Raw genomic sequence first — 18,343 nt, 5'->3', positions numbered from 1 at the left:
GTTTTTCTTCAGGGGAATATATGGAGCAAATATTACTTTTTAAAACTTTAAGATATTTATTGTACAACTCCCAATATTATATTTTCTTCAATAAGTATCATATCAGTTTGTTTAAAAAAATTTACGAGAACTTATTTAATAAAATGATTTTGAAAATTTAATACTTTTATTAATTTTGTAATTTTTATAATTTAGTTTGTGAAGTTTTATATATAGGAACAAATGTACATCAATGACTTATGATACCTATCTATGAAAATTATACTGTATACTCAATACCTACCCTTATAGTTTATACAAATTACTTATTTTTATTACTCCAGTTATGTAAAATCTAAACAAAAGTTTTTGTAATTCAAATGTGTTTTAAAAATTTTAAATTTTACATATCAAAAATTTTATTTTGAAAATTTGTAAAAAAAATTCAAAATTCAAATAGATTTTAAAAAACTCAAATTTTATGTATTAAAAATTTTTATTTCAAATTTTTCAGAACAGAATCATTTTTTTTGAATTTGAAATTTGTGTTTTCAAACACATTTTTTTCGAAACACATTTTTTAAAAACTCATATTTTGTGTTTCAAAAAACTTTTTGAGTTTTTAAAAATATATTTATATACTTCAAAAAACAAATTGAAACAGAAAACGAACAGTACATAAAATTTAATTTTTTTCTATAAATATAAGAGTACTTAGTAAAATTTTCCGTATCTATTTGCTCGAATCTCTAACGCATTAAATTGATTTTATTTTGGAAGGTGAGGTTATCTCACCGAAGCTTGCTAAAAGGGTGAAAACTTAAAATTCAAACCCATCTTCAACAAAAAACTAGAATGATGTAGTTAAAGCTAGCATCAAACATCAACAATTATTTATTTATTTATGTTAATTTATTAAATTGAGAACAACTTAAACAGTAGTACTTCATATTCTAAATAATGGACGTTTCCCTTACGTTAGCTCTATTTGCCTATTTGAGATACTTTTTTGGTTAAAGTGAATTGCCTTGGATACAGGGAGGGATAATTAGTTTTTCGTATTTGAATTAACTATAAACAAGTAATTACTATTTTCTAAAATAACAATTAAATCCAACATATTAGTACTTAGTTACTACTGTATTATCGCAACGCATCAATATTACATCATAACAATATCAAAAATCAAAGCGAGGATTATATATACTAATAATTAATTACATTACATTACATCATGTGACATGAGGTAACCCACCATATGTTATGGGTAATTTGTGTTATTTATTCTCATTATTATTAATGAGTTAGAGTGATATTAAAATGACAAAACAATACTTAGATACAAAATTGTACAAAGGAATCTAGAATAGATGAAAGAGATATCACAAAGATCTTATTTTTTCTTCCATCATTTACAAAACAGACCACAGATTCCCGTGACACTTTAATCTCTCCACATAAAATAAAATAAAAACATCTCAACTTTGCAATTTGCAATCTCTCTCTCTCTTTCTCTCTCTCTCTCTCTGTAGCAGGTTTCTGTTTTCCTTTCCCAGCTATAGAAGTAAGTAATAATCTGCCAAACAAAACCTCTGCTACACTCTAGCACCCTACCCTCTCATTTTCAGCTACTAAATACTAATAATAGTGCTACTCTACTACTACATTTGTTGTTGGATAAATAAGCCATAACACAAAGTGTGTTCAAAATGCCAACTTCATCTTCATTTTTCAGACAGTTAAGTTCAAAGGAAGCTTGGAAATCAACTTCAAACAGATACAACAACAATAGTTTTGCTGTTTCCCGTGACTCAAATCTGAATCAAATGGAAGGTTTTAACATAAACATGTATGGTAATGAAGAGAGTTGTGGAATGATGGTTAGGAAAAGAGTGATGGTTGTTGTTGATGAAACTTCACATTCTAAGCATGCTATGTTGTGGGCACTTACACATGTTGTTAATAAGGGTGATTTGTTTACTTTGCTTCACATTGTTTCCCAACAACAGGGTTCTGAATCTTCTTCTTCCTCTTATCTTGTTAACTATCTTGGCTCCCTTTGCAAAGATTGCAAACCAGAGGTAACTTGCTAAACTTTGTGGCTTGGATATTATGTTGCTCTCTCCTTTTTTTATTTATTTAAATGTAATTTGGTCATTGTGCTTTGTAGATCTTGATTCAGTGCATATTTGATTTTTGGGTGGAATTCACTGAGCCACCTGTAGCTGCAAAATCACTATCACTGTGTTTTGTTTTGTGAATTTTTAGTGTTGTTCAAAGAGTCAATTAGGAATTAATTAATTAGGATACTCACTTATTTATTCCTTTTCTTCTATATTTTTTTCTTTTGCAATTAATTGTTTTTCCAACTTTTCTATTCTTTAGATGGGATAGTGACTGAACTCAACTCTGAGCTGCATGCATTAGTCCCTTCTTTTCTTTTCAGCTTTTTTTTTTATAACATTTCTCACTTTTTTGTCCCCTTCCTATCGTTACAAAGAAAGGTTATTGATAATAATGTTATGGTTTGACATAGGTGGAAGTGGAAGCACTTGTGATTCAAGGACCAAAACTGGTCACAGTGATGAGTCAGGTAAAGAAGTTGGAGGTCTCTGTCTTGGTACTTGGCCAAAAGAAGCCATCTTCTCTCTTAAGCTTGTAAGAGTTCTATCTTCCAAACACCTATAATTTACCACCTTCTCATGTTATACTTTCAAAACAAATTCTTATTAGTTGGTGTGTGTTTGTTCGTAGGAGACAAAATTTGATTTTGTCAAATTAATTTTAGTTCAAAAGTGATTTCAATATAAAATAAATTATATTTAAGTATACTAACTTAAAATTAAGTTGAATTTGAAATTTGAGTTAAAATCACAATCAGTGCTACAAATTTTTAGTTAAATTATAAAGAATTTTAAAAGCAAAATCAATTTCAGACAAACACGTCAAAGTCAATTTGATGGGTCTGAAATCACATTTACTCTTCCTACCACGAAACCAAACACTGAGGCGTTTTGAGTTTTTTTTTTAATGTTTCAGTGTTTTTAATGTATTCATTGCTGTTTACAGTTTCTGTGGAAGCAGCAGTAGCTGCAGCAGCACAGAAGAGTTTGTGCAGTATTGTATCAATAATGTAGAATGCTTGACAATTGGAGTAAGGAAGAGAAGCCAAGGAAATAATGGCTACCTTATCAGCACCAGGTGGCAGAAGAACTTCTGGCTTTTGGCTTAGATTGTAGTTTAGTTCCTGCTAGTTTAATTAGATCTCATAAGGGGGGTAATTGGGGAAATAAATTAACCTTAATATTTGTATTGTCATCTATAATCTATCACCATGTAACTAGTTCTAACTATATATCGTACTTTTACTAATGTAATAAGTCTTGTCATTTTAAGGCACCATGGTAATTGGTACCTAACTACATGTTTGAGAATCACCTACTTGCAGGACTTATTTTCATTCATGCTTGTTTACAATATTTTCATTCATGCTTGTTTACAATATTTTCATTCATGTTTAGGGTAGATTATTCTGTGGCGTAAGATCTAGATAAGAAAGTCGTTGTAGCACATTAGTGATTGTACTTCTAACAAATAGTAATTGCACTTGTACTACAAATATAAAAATGTGAAAATAATTAATCTGCAGGCCTGCAGAGATTTAATGCTAAAGCTATTGTTGTTAATCACATGCATTTGAAACACTAATGGACAAATAACATTAACACATGAATGATAATTGATGAGAAGAATTGAATTAGAAAAGACAAATTTTGGAGTTCAAACTCAAATCTGTTAAAAATAATAAATAATGTTAGATTTAGGTAAGTCCAATTCATTTGCAATTACAATAAAAACAATTAGTAACAATCTTCGCCCGTGGGCTACAATCCATAACTCTATGCTAGACAAAAAGACAATTGACAAAGATGGAGGGTTAAAGGAACATAAAAGAACTTGTATTGATTTTTTTGGGATTCTAACTTATTAAATAGCCAACCTCACTTCAATATTTTAATAACTATTGCTATAACCTCTTATACCTTATTTTCTAATTTATCATTTACAAGTGGAAGCAACTCCATCTTACTCCGAGGGGTTCTTGGAGTCCGAGGAGTTCCCGGAACTGGTGGCTGTTGGGAGAGCATGTGCCTAACATAACCATAGAATGTACAGCCCACAAGAGTTATGGCACACCCAACAGCGTTTAAATATGAAATTGGGTTCCTAAATATCAGCCAAGATACAAGGACAGCAACAGCAACCTTCACAAAAAACATAATTCTGGTAAGATTAATTTCACAAATGCAAAATAATTGATCAAAATGCAATAACATTCAATAATCTAATAACATGACCTACAATGCACTTGGTGACTAAAATGCAGTGTTGGAAGAATGAAAATATTGATAAATTGAATGAAACCATGTAGAAAGAGGGATGAATGGCGTCTCTTATAGCAAGTTGAATGATGAAACCATGAATTGAAACCTATTAACAACTAGGAGAATTTGAATGTTCAAAGACATAAAAGTATAGTTAGTGGCTTGAAACATTGTCTTATAGATCTCACCTTAAGGTTCCCAGCAACGTTAAATGTTACAGCAGTGGTGGAGTGGATCACATAAAAAATGGAGAAGTTAAGACAGAAAGCAAACACTCCGGAACTAAAAATAATGATGAGGGCCGACCACGGATATGGATGAATATTTAGCCATTCAAGAACTCCATTTCCTTCTAGTAACAATGCAGGAAGAACCAAGATCATGGTCGCATAAGGTGCCATGTAATAAACCGTGTTTATGCTAAAGAAAACATGAAAAGAAAAATTAGCTTGTGTACTGCAGACAAATCTTGGCAAAGCAATTCATATAAACCATCACAAGCATAGAGCAGAGAGTAAAACATGGCTAGACAAATCCAAGGAATAAAAGGTGAACATAAGTAATGGAGAAAAAAATATAGGATGCTAGAATAAAAGGTGAACAGAAAAATTTGAGAAAAAAATACTGCATCAATGAATTAAAAGATAATTTGACATGAAGGTATGTCTACCTCAGATAGAGTCAGTTTGGAAAAAAGTTAAAAGAGAAAAAAGAAGCACACAAGCATCCAAAAAGCATAGTCCAAAATGCAACACTATTGCATTTTATATACCACAGTGGTGGTTAAATATGATAGACTAGAACATTTGATTCGATGCAAATATCCAGAATTGTTAGTGTTATCCTATGCAAACATGGGAAAAAAAACACGTATTTTGCAAAAGTTCACCTTTTCATTTATGGTTGGGCATATTTTAACACAAGTTGGTCCACTCAAATGGTTGAAAGTTTATGCCCAGCGGCAACATCGAGATAGAAATGAATTATTTCAAACAAAATTAAACCAGCCTGGTTATTATAAGAAAAATATCTGCTTATTTTATTGGTCAGTATGACTCCAATTAAGATGCATGTGCCATTTTGTCTTGTCTACAAAGCATCCCTCTATTATAATATTATTGTGTAACAAACATTGATCATTAATTATTACAGATTTACAATCACTATGTAGAGGACTCATAGAAACCCACAATAGAATTCTAGTTCAGAAGTTCTATTTTTAAATATTGTTGGATATATCAATTAAAAAAATTAACAAATATGATTTTAGATGATATAACATTTTTGAATTACAATCCAATCCCCCATCTTCTCTGAATTCTCCATCTCAGTTTTTTTCAGTGCAATAAGAGACGATGCCGTTTAAGTAAAAATCACATCATTTTTTTCAAAAAAAAGTAAAAATATCAGGGCAATATCTCAACAGGAGGGATGGAAAGATACTGGGTTGAGGGCTTTACCGCAGCAACTGGGATGAACAAGGTATGGATCTGTTATGGGATCCAAGTCCAACAAACCAAAGGCGTAGCAATTTGAGTGGGAGAAGTTAGAGGTAATGCTGGTGTGGCGAATTTGTTAGGAGGGCAGATTATAGAGAGGCATGAGCGGGATTCATTGGTATTCATTGTATCTTGCGGCTGTGGCTAGGCAGAGAAATGTTCATCCTTTGAAGGAGCTTCACTCTGGGGATTATAGGAGGAAAACTCATGTAATCATTTATTTTCAATTCATAAATAGAGGATTTGAGGAATATTGTCAAACAGATCATTTTCTTTTGAACACATCAAGTCTCAAATACATTGAACAATTTTGAAAGGCGCAGAGAGGAACAGATGGAACCAGTCACTGAACGGTGGTGCTGCCTAGAAAGCAAAAACTTATGAATAGAACATGTAGGACACGATGTCTAACGGTGGGATTCCACTTCGTTGGTGGAGAGAGAAACCGATTAGATGTCGGGGTGAGGGGAATAGGTGGGATGAGACACTCACATAAGTAGATTGGTATTCATTGTTGGTAGATGGCGATTGAAGCGAAAGTTGGTGAGGATGCAAAAGTTCTTGGAAAAAACTAGACAAGTGAAGGACAGGCATGGGAGAAACAAATAATAAATGAAAGAATGAGTATTGTGCAATTTCTATTTGATTGATGGCACACCGATGAGACATCATTATTGGTGCCTCTCCCTAGGTGACACCATTCCAAAGAGATTTTTATTGAGTATAAACGGAGCTCAAAGAGCCTTCACGATGACAAGGAAAGATCGGAGCCTAAAGCTCCTAAAAATATTCTCTGGCCAGCTGTACTAACAAACTGCCACCTTTCCCATGTGAATCATTTTCCTGCAATGCTACCCACCTGCCATCTCAGTTACTTCAGAGTTAACACAATCTAGGTTCCTGTTATTCCTTCCACAACAAACATTCTATTTCGTCTTCCCTTTTGTTGCTTTGTTATAACATTTGCTGGCTTGCAGCAATCAAACTTAGCAGAAACCAGAGATGTTCTTAGCTCCAATATAGAATACTTCCTAGTCTACCTTAGAGAGAAGTGGATAAAAAATGGACTAATAACATCAATGTAGGAGATGAAATCCGTTCCCCATTATTAGGAGTAGGTATTTCAGACACAAAAGTAACTGATAAGTGGAGAGCCTGTACAAGGAAAAATCCAGATTTCCAGACAGAAAAAATAGAGAAAGGAAAGAAAGAAGACTAAAATATAAAGTTGCAAACAATAGATATTGCTAAGAGAAACATAAAGATGATACCTGTCAAATTTGTATCCGTGCAGAAGAGATTCTGCAAGGATAGTTTTTGTAGATGTAGCCAAACAGCCCAGTAAGGCGGCACAAAATCCAAACATATTAAAGCTCATCTCTGTTACAGATGTAAGAAGAATCCCTCCAACAATAGGTATAAGAGAAGCCCAAATACGCCAGTCAAAATACTTCCTCCACACTAGCCATTGCAAAACAACTGTGCAAGTTCACCAAGATCAGATGAAATATCATGAAGTTTGAACATAAATCAGGTAGCAGAAATATGGCAGAAAAGTTATCACTAAAAAACCGTTTATTGAACCTTACCTGTGGTTGCAGGTGTGAATGACTTTATTGTCTGCATAAAAGAAACTGGAATGTATCGTAGGCTCACATTCCCCAGCACTATGTTAATACAGAACACAAATGACATTGGGAAGATTCTTTTCAAGTGATCTTCAGGGTTAACAGTTATCAGTGGTTTAAGCTTCAGCACCTTAATTACTACATATCCTCCAATGGCTGAGCAGATAAAGTGGACACAGGATACTGATAGGGGAAACTTGAAATCCAATTTCTGCAAATAGAAAATAAAATAAACTAAAACTAAAATATTACTATGATTAATGATGATTGGGTGATTAAGGTGAGGATTGAGGATCCCTAAATACCAATGTGGATTTTGGAAGAAATTGTAAAGATTGATAAACCTTTTCTTCACTATAAACAGAGCAAAAACATAAAATATATAAACAATCTTGTGATTAGAATCACTTAGGTCCTCATAAAAAGTTTATTTATAGACTTCAATACCAACATTAAAAAAAAATACAAATATAACTCCCACCATTTCTCCTCAAAAAAAGAAAAATCTCCCTTCCAAATGTAGATCTGACTTCTACGAACCAGGAATAAACTTTAAGAAAACCATCAGACCTTTTGTGACCATCAAAACACAAAATTGAATATTTTATATACACTGGGAGAAAGCCTAATCTCCATTGGAAAAATGATACATTTATAAAAGTTATGAAAGTTTCATGCCATAGTTATTTGTTTGCAAATTAATAACTAGCCCAGAGAGAAAATCAAATCAAAGAAAATCTATACATTATTTCACATGACTGAACGACTAAAAACCTCAAGACTTTATGGAAATCTACAACATGCATGTATGTAAAAAGTAACACAAGAGTATGTTGTAGATCATTATGAAAACACAATTTTAGAGCCATAACAGCTCTAGCTCAACGAACCAGCAAGCATGTTTGGTTCTAATTTTGAAAGAAAAATCATATTATTTTTTGAATAATTATAAGCTATTTATAAAACAGAATAAATGGATCCAAACACACAAGCTTTTGTAGAACAACTAAAAATTATATGAATTAAAAGGAAAAACCAAAAATAGCAATTAGCAAGGTCCCTCTATCTTATTTGTTTTTTAACCCTTCGGTTCCAAGAAAATGAGACCAAGTAATCCAAAGTTCAGTCAAGCGTTAAATAAAGTCATACAAAAAATTGTTCTATATTAAAGGTTTTCACGATGCTTAAAGAATCCATAAATAAAAAATTCTTATTGAAAATCACAACACGTGATGCAATTCAAAGTATTTTAATTTTAATAGTTATCAATTACAAATATTTTAATTTGAATTCCATATCCACCATGCCACAAAATAAGAACGCATAACAAATTTGAAGCTCGTATAAACAGTTTCATAAGAAATGAAGCATCGGTTATGAGCAGCAGTGAATAAAAATAATCGAAAATTGAACCTGGAAGATCCACTTATTGACGATGATAACGGTGACATTAAAAGACCACCATTGAAGGATAGACAATAGAGATCTGATAAGGGTCCAGTGGGAAACGAAGGTATCTTCCATGAGGAAAGAAGAAGAGAAGAAGAGAATAATGAGGAAGAGGAGTAGGAGTTTCCTCTTCTACTCTGTTTCTCATGTAATTTGCGTCCTCCTCTTCTCTTCACACTTTTCTCTCTTTCTTTCTCGCCTTTTTATCATCAATTTTTTTTCAAGCGTTTTCTATTTGTCCCCTTCTCTTCACGCCATTGAAAACTATGGCCTGCTTTTTAAATATATTAAAATTCAAATTTTCATATTTAATTACTATACTTTACCCAAATCAAATCAAATTACTTTTTTAGAATTTCACTTATATTCAGATATATATTGTTAAATTACTATAAATATTTGATTTTATTATAATTATTTTTAAAAATATTCATATAATTAATTGTAATATATTGATAGTATAAAGAAATTATATTAAAAATATCAAAATTAAAAAATTTGTTTTATATGTTTTTGTATAAGCTTTTTATCACATTTATATTGAAATTCTTTTTTACTAATTGTGTATCTAAATTAGATTTTATATTGTATTGTGGAAGAAAATCAAAACTTTTTAGTTTTGATCATTCCTTTAGATTTTTAAACTAAAAAATTATGATATAACATAACATATTTAAAAATGACGTGTCATACAATTTCATGATAGAAAATAATCAACACATGTGAAATTACAAAGAATCTTCTAAAAAAATCAATTTTATTTTTAGAAATTATTCATTTTTGTCATCATAATTTAATTAATGGCATATAAATAATTAATCTATCTGAATGATTTTACAACATTCAATCTTATTTAACATATCATTTAAAATATATTACATTATTATTTTTAAATCAAAAAATTCAAGGAAAATATCAAAATGGGAGAATTTAAAAAATAAAAATTAATTTCGTTAATCGGTGAAAATAAGAAGATCAAAATTGAAATTATGTCTAAAATAAATTATTATGTATGTCTCAATCGATTGATTATTACATTATGTATGTCTAAAATAAATATATTACATTATGTATGTCTAAAAATTTAATTATTAATTTGAACATAGTTAGAAATCAATAAGAAATAACAAGAAAATATTTTACTTATTTATAATTAAAATATAAAAATAATAAAATACAAATATATCCATAAATTATAAAACAAATAATACAATTTGATACTTAATTAAAAATAAATACATCACCATCAATTTGTGTGTGGCTCTTAAATAATTACAATAAAAAATTAAATATTTTTAATAATCTTAATACTATAATTAATTGATAATATAAAAATATTTTATTCCAGTAATGTGTATAAATTAAACAGAACAAATATCACTTCTCCTCCAAATCCATTCACTTTTAGAGGGAGCTAAAATTGGTTTTGTATGGATTTTGTTCCTCCTTTTGATTTCGATCCTTTCAAAGCAATTGAACTAATTAACTAAAACTTCACATAATTTTTCACCTTTCATTCCCTCTGACCAAATAAAGTGGAAGGGAGAGGAAAATCTTTAATATTAAAATAATGCAATCCTAATATAAAGAATTTAAGATATTGTTGGATATTTTTCGGAACTAAGTCGTCTCACATTGCTAATTAATGTGAAATATGAAATGGTTTTTTTTTTTCTATCTATATAAACCTCCACATCGTTAATTATTTCTCATTAGATTCTATTTCTATTAAATATGTGTAGTGCTGTCAAAATGAGATGGATCAAATTAGTTAGGTTATTTGACCAACATGTTAGTACAAATTAGGCTTTAAAAAATGAACGATATTTTTTAGTCAAAATTATTAAATCCACATTAAAAATAAGATTGGGTTTGACCCCGCTACCACCTAGTCTACTACAACTAAAACAATATAATTTTTTGTAAATAAATTATTATAAGCAGAATTAGAGATGACTCAAGTAATAGATTTTTTTTTTCTTCTATTTTTGGATTGACTTTCAAAAGTGGTTTTTTTGAGTTGATTTTGAAAGAAAAAAAAAGTACTAGGTCATCCATAATTAAGAAATAAAATAAAATAAAATCTAAAATACCAAAAAAATGTATTGCACTAAAAAGTAAAGAACAACATAACATTGAGGTGATACTTATGTCATTGATCAAAACTATAATTGTTAGTCCAACACCTTTATTGATTCAACTTCATTTGTGATTGTCGTCTACCAACCAATATTGATTGCAAATCCATCATTTGCTTTGAAGAATGAACACGACCATGTTCTATATGGTGGCAGTGTTTTGTATTATAGTTTTATTTTATTTTATTGTCTCTATTGTGGTAAATAATTGATGATGCTTTTGTGTTATAATTTTTATTAATTGAAATAAAAAATAGAGAAAAAATTGGCCAGTCTAGATCGTTGGTCCGCATAGTCTATAATGAGCGGGTTAGTCTTAATAAAACACGGTCCTATAATAAAGTGAGTCGGACCAATCTGACCTATTCATATGTGCGGGTCTTTCGAGAAAGTGTTGGGTCAATCTATTTGACATCTCTAGATCTACCTTAAATCTATATTTGTTTCATACGTATTCTCTAATTTTGTGATGTAAAAGAAAATCAAAAAATTTATTAATTCTTTTTTTCAGTTTTTTTATTTTTTTATTGAAGCATCTTTTTGTGACACATATTCAAGTTTATATCATTAACCACTTTGAATACTTTATTAACTACTAAAATATAAATTATTAACTACTTATTTAACATATATCTAATTAATTACTAAAATGCAAGATATTAACTACTTTAGAGTACTGCGATTAACTGGTTAAAGAAGTAATCTAAAGGGATTAATGATACAAACATGTAAACATGTATGTTATATTAAAAAAAATGTTTTTATTATTTTTTGAAAACAATTGCAAAAATAGTAGATAAACAATACACTATTTGTGTCTCTGTGAAAAGTTATATTTCAACAACACAAGTCTTAATATATATGTACAATTAGGTGGACAATATTTTACAACATATTTTACCACATCAACCTATTTTTATAAAATAGTGGGGTATATCAACATAAAACCTGTGTACACCCAATCATGCAAGTCCTTAAATTAATTTATATATAATTTTCACATGCGGAAATTCAGCTATTAATATATTCATACGAATTGGCCATAGCGTAGCTCCACGATGTTTTTGTTGTATTAGCTATTTAAATTATACTTTTTTAAATATTCACTTGTTGTAAAAAATAAAATAAGTAATATTAACCATATATTAATAATTAAACTAATAATTAATATTATATACACTTATATTATTATTTATAAATAGTTATAATATTAACTATTAATTAATTAATTTTATTAACTTTTTGCTTTAGAATTAAATACTATAAATTGAGAAAGTAGTATTTTGTTCGGTGAATTTTACTAAGTGCAATGTTAACCGATACCAATCCCTCGTATCTGCAAGAAAAGTAAAAGACAAATATTAAACGTTTTATGTGCCTCAGTTGCCGCTGGATCCAAAACTATGCTTCTGAAACGCACGGTTCACAAAGTCTACGTCAACGGCCACATGTTTCCCTATATTGTATTCCAAGCACAAGTTAATCATTTTCATTGAAAAGTTTAATTATTATAAACTGTGAATGCAAATAATTCTATATCTATAATAAATATAAATTATTAATTATGTAATTATTTGGGAAATCTAAAATTTTGTTGAATATAATACTTAATTATTTGATGTAGTGTTGTTATATTTAACTAAACTTAAAATTTGAATTTATTTTATTTTATTGGTATTGGTAAGCACCTTTTTTTCATGAGTAGTATCATACTAGTATTATATTATATAATTATACGGTGATCTAAGATCCAACCAATCCAGAAATGTGACTGTCGCGGCAAGTTTGGCAAAGTACATGCAATTGCTGTAATTGAACGCTTGGATATAAGAATGTAATGAACAATAAAGGGAAGCTTTTTCACATATTGAAATTGAAGAGTTTTGACATATATGTTTTATAAATCAATAAAGTAATATAATTTTTATAAATTAAATATTCATTTGTTGAGTTTTATATTTTAAAAAAAATCATTTTATAAAAAAAAAATATCATTTTATTATTTATAAACATTATACTAAATTTTACATTTATTATAAAAATATTTAATATTCACTATTATAAGTAATACAAAAAAAAATTATTTCACTGCTATTTTTGCTAAATAATATTTAGTTATTATACATACATAAATGATAGAAAATAATTTTTTTAAAATATTTAATATTAATTTAAAGATCAATTTTACCTCAACACGGTGAATCAAATCATGTACAGTATAAATTATCACAATAAATAGTTCATAATTGTTAGAGGACTCAAAGTATCATATTCTATTATAGTAACGGAAGAAATGGAGATGATATTTCCCTTCTATGTGAATTGTTTCTACAAACCTAAGAGATATATTGTGAGAGAAATCTAGTATCCAACTCTCCCACTTTTACCTGTTACCACTTCAAAGTATTTGAAAATATAATTTTACTTTTTTTTTTTATCATGTACTATTTGATAATCAAATTTTTTAAAATTATTAACATTTTTACAATTTTAAATTTGTGATTTTTTTTAAGAATTCTAAAAAAATTGCATTTCAAAAGTTTTATGTCCATCTAAATTTAAAAATAACAAATAATGAAAAATTGAATTTCGAAAGTTTCACATTCGTTTAAAGTTTTGAATTTTTATTAAACTATTGGAAAAATTGCATTTCAAAACTTTCACATTTATTCAAAGTTTAAAAAATCTTTTAAAATTTTCAAATTTTTTGACTATTAAGCTGTAGATGAAAAAAAAAGGTAAAATAATATTTTCATGTGCTTTGAAAATTAAAGATAAAAATGAAAAAGTGAGTGGTAGATTTTTTGTGAATACATTTTGTTTTTAATCACTATAAAAAATACAATTTTTAATTCCTACAAAATTATTATGAAAATAATTTTAGTCTCTCATTAAACGAAATATCAGGGCGGTCCAATGGTAAGGTCACAAAGCCATTACTTTAAGCCTCCAAAAAAAGATAAATTTTTAACTTAATAAAAAAACCTAAAAAAAATATTCATTAATAAATTGAGGGTTAAATATATTTTTAATCCCTATCAAATTTCAACTTTAAAAAATGCAACTTTTAATCTCTATAAAATTAGCATGCATGCATATTTAATCCCACCTGTTAAGCAAACATATTTTTAAATGATTTTTTTCAATCATATTTGCAACAATATAAAAAGTTTCTCCAAAAAAAGAAGCTCAAATTTTAATTTATAAATCTATATTTTCATTACTTTTATCTTGAATTTTGTTAATTTATAAAATTCATATTTAAATCGCCGGAACTTAAAAATTCTAAATATTTTTGGAAGAACTTTATAAAATGTTCTAAATATGCTTGTAAAAGATCATTCAAATTTTTTAAAATTAAAAAATAATTAAATATGTTTCATTTCAACGAAATTAAAACTGCTTGCTGGATAATTTTGCATGACTAAAAATTGTATTTGTATTTTACAAAGACTATAGTTGAAATGTTAAAATTTTACGAGAATTAAAAACATATTTAATTCATTAATTAAAAGGCCTCAATCAAATTCTAATATTGCCAAAACTAAAACTAATAAAATTTTGTCTAAAATTAACTTGATCTCGACAAATATTAAATTAATTGATCAATTAAAAATGTAATACTATATGAAATGATTTTTTTGTTTAATAAATGATTTTTATGTTCTAAAGTATCTTAAAAATAATTTTGATAATTTTTTTTAGTTATTTTACTAGAATACTATTATAAACTATAAAAGGTCTCAAATACGCCTTAGTTTTTCATATGTGTTGGGTTGGTTCCACAAAATATGTTTAATGTCTTAAAAAATTAAATTTTTTAGATGATTTTCTACAAATGTATTTAGAATATTATAAATTTTTCATCAACAAAAATTTAAATTTTTTTAATTTGAATAAATTAAATATGATTTTTTTTTTCAATGTCAAAAACTCTAAAAGTAACAAAAATATGAACCTACAAATCAATTGTTGACCTCATTTTTTATGAAAGAAATTTTCAAATTATTATGAACATGTATGAAAAATCATTTTAAAATATAGTAGTTGAATCTAAAACTCTTTGTATGATAACTTTGTAGCAATTAAAAATTGTGTTTTTTTTACAGCAACAACAAAAAAGTATTGAAATTTTATATGATTTAAAAATATATCTAACTCATATTAATTACTTGTAAACATTTAAATAAATTAAAAATTCAATTTAATTTTCTAACATCCAACAATGAGGATTGGACAGCTAAAGAGCAAAATTGTAAAGAGGTCGTGGGTTTGAGCATCGTAACAAAATACTAACAATTACAAATAATATTCATATTTTTATTAAAAAAATCCATTTACAATTTTTATGTAATTATTTAGTGTAACCTTTTTTTATATATGTATATATAAATAACTACTCTAAATAATGGCCCTTCGGGTGACACCTTGAACAACTGTTTTATTAGTAGTCTTCTCCTTGAATTAACACTAAATTTATAATTTATATAAAATAACAATATAGTATGAGAAATCTTATACAAACTAGCAAAAAAGACGATCATCTCATATCCGTATGTCTGTTTTTTTATTGCTCTAATGTGTATATATATTATTTTGTTACTTTGGATAATTATGACTTTGACTTCAATTATTTATTTATTTAAATGTTTCCATACATTTACCTGTAAATTAATAGAATTTAGGATTTTTTTAGATTATAGTAAGGAAAATTATCATTAAAATTAACCATTTATAATTGTCTCATATAAATGTTGTACTACTTCTTTTAAGATTATAAAATTAAATTTTTATTATTAAATCACACGTCGTGAATAAATAAGTTTTGTGATATGTATTCGTAAGTGACTAAATATACATACAAATATAATTTTTTTTTTTATTTCATATCAAATAAATTAAAAATTACAAAAAAACAGATATTTGTTGTTCAAATGACATGTGATATCACAACATTTTAAGCTTGTATAGTTGATATTAAATTTAAGTAAATTGTTTGACAAGTTTTTGTTGAACTCTAATAAATTTTTTATTTATATAAATTAATTATATAGTTGTAGAAAATATTTTTCTCAGCTGTAATTTATGATTACAATTGACAATGAACTTTACTTTCAAAAGTTATAATAAGTTGTATTGATATTTTTACTTTTCAAAATTTTCATCCATAAATTCAGTAATTTATATCATTGTATAAAAGGCAACTCCTTATCTTGGTCGAATCTTTTTCTGAATAAATTTACTCTTAAAAATCAATTATTTTTTAAATTTACATTTAAATTAATTCAATATTTTCATATTCAAATGTAAAACACATGACATTGCTATTTTGATATTTTTGAAGAAAAATATTCATCAAAATGCTAAAATGAAGAGTACTATCAAATTGATGATAGAATAGGGTATTTCACATTCATATTTTGATATCTATAAGAAAGTGAATAACACGATAATGATACATATAAGTAATTCAGAAGTCAATCAGAAATTATTAAATAAAAAATTTAATTCTAACAATCAAACTAATTTCTTACATATATGATCAGCGACCAAGAATAATGTCATCCATCTTCGGAAAAAATATTTGTTGTTGTTTGCTCATATCAATTATTATATGTCGTCTTTGAGACTCTCTGAAACGACCGATTCAACCACATGTTGACAAGTTATATGTAAGACCGATAAAGTATTGAATTTAGTGATATTCTCCATCAATGTCTTACTCAGACAATACCAACTAAACGAGTCTTTCTTAAGTAATTTAACAAACATATAGAATACAAACTTAAAAAAATAAACTAAAAAACTACAATGAGACGGAAAAAATCAAAACGCCGTACTAAGACAGCGAACAAAATACCGTCGCACTTGAACGACGAAATTACAAAACAAAATAAGAAATAAAAAATAAAAACAATATGTAGAAACTACTTATATAAATATAAAGAGAAATATTAAGCGAGATAAAAAGAAATTAAACAAGTGATTTTAGATAAAAAATAATCTTACACCACTTATCACAAATTGAAAAAGATGAAAATAGATAAAGAAAAAGAGAGGAGTGGTGCTTACAGGATAAGTTTGAATAACATAAATACTATAAAACTAAAATATAAGAATTAAATTAAAAAATATATTATACATTGAAACAAAATAAATATTATATATTAAAAGAATGTTATACAATAAAACAAAACGAATTCAAATTCACCGTGTAAATGCATTTGAAAAACCCACCGCCTTTTTAACCTTTTGATTCATTCAAGCATGGACACCATCACTTACAAATTAGCATAATTACACCGTGTACTTAAACCAAGACATTGAAAATTTTAATGATTTCAATGTTGACAAAGAGGAAGAGTTAGTTATCTTTTATTTGATTCAAATAATATAAAAATATGTAGCATCAAAATAAAAATATCAAAACATGAAAATAGGAAGGCAAATGGTGCCCTTAGATAATTACGGTTGTTTAAAATTCAAAATGTGATGAAAATAATATTATGAAACGCTATTTTAAGAATTACAAAAAATAATACCAGAAGTCGTTGTTGATATTATATATAGGTATAGATTTTAATGAGATTAATTTCATGATTTGGATATTTGTAAAGATATATTTTTCAAAAGAAGATTATATATTTAATTGATATTTGTTTATAACTATTTTTATTATATTTTATTAATTTTTGGCATAGTTTTTTTAAAATTTATCTTTTGAGCCATTGATACACCAAACTAAAATATATTAAAGTGAAACTCAATTAGAAAGAAAATAGTTGTCACTTTAAGTTTCAACTAAGATAATGATATCGTAACAATATAAACTCACTTGCAAGAAATATATACTTTATTTTTTTCTAATACAAAGATATATAAACCCTCGATCGAGGCTAAACGTCTAAAAAAATAAGGTGTGCATAGCCAATCACCTTTTCCATACGATGTTTTTTTTTTCTTTAAAAAATTTGTTATAATATAGTAGGTATATATTGGCGTGCAGGTTGCATTGAGCCTTCTAGAGGGGTAAGTATGATCAAATTTATGAACAATATGTTAATATCACACTGTATTTTCAATTAAAGACATGCAATCTATTTCAATTAGATTCCACTATTGGATGAAAGCTCTTGCTAAAGAATAGGCATGTCTTTGGTTCCTGATTGAGTTAATTTTGACTTTTGATGGAGAAATCCCACATTGTTCGAAATAGGTTTGGATTATCACCGAATTTTAAAGTCTAAGCAAGAACAAAGATATAG

The 18,343-nt window shown here is 27.4% G+C and overlaps 2 protein-coding genes across 2 annotated transcripts; one reads left to right on the top strand and one right to left on the bottom strand.

The window, feature by feature from the left end:
• The first annotated feature begins 1,401 nt into the window (after positions 1–1,401).
• LOC101491361 (uncharacterized) lies at positions 1,402–3,439 on the top strand. The gene is made up of 3 exons (XM_004500493.4): positions 1,402–2,060; positions 2,516–2,637; positions 3,049–3,439. The coding sequence occupies exons 1-3, from the start codon at positions 1,689–1,691 to the stop codon at positions 3,209–3,211; spliced, it is 657 nt and encodes a 218-aa protein (XP_004500550.1). The 5' UTR covers positions 1,402–1,688; the 3' UTR covers positions 3,212–3,439.
• Positions 3,440–3,772: 333 nt separating this feature from the next.
• Positions 3,773–9,196, bottom strand: LOC101491680 (UDP-galactose transporter 1-like). Its single transcript, XM_004500494.4, has 5 exons — positions 8,905–9,196; positions 7,453–7,702; positions 7,135–7,342; positions 4,553–4,784; positions 3,773–4,244 (listed from the first exon to the last, which is right to left on the bottom strand). The coding sequence occupies exons 1-5, from the start codon at positions 9,013–9,015 to the stop codon at positions 4,017–4,019; spliced, it is 1,029 nt and encodes a 342-aa protein (XP_004500551.1). The 5' UTR covers positions 9,016–9,196; the 3' UTR covers positions 3,773–4,016.
• Positions 9,197–18,343: the final 9,147 nt, after the last annotated feature.

Source organism: Cicer arietinum, chromosome 5 (assembly GCF_000331145.2).
Source record: "Cicer arietinum cultivar CDC Frontier isolate Library 1 chromosome 5, Cicar.CDCFrontier_v2.0, whole genome shotgun sequence".
Classification (NCBI taxonomy): Eukaryota; Viridiplantae; Streptophyta; class Magnoliopsida; order Fabales; family Fabaceae; genus Cicer; species Cicer arietinum.
This window is presented reverse-complemented; position numbering and strand designations above follow the sequence as displayed.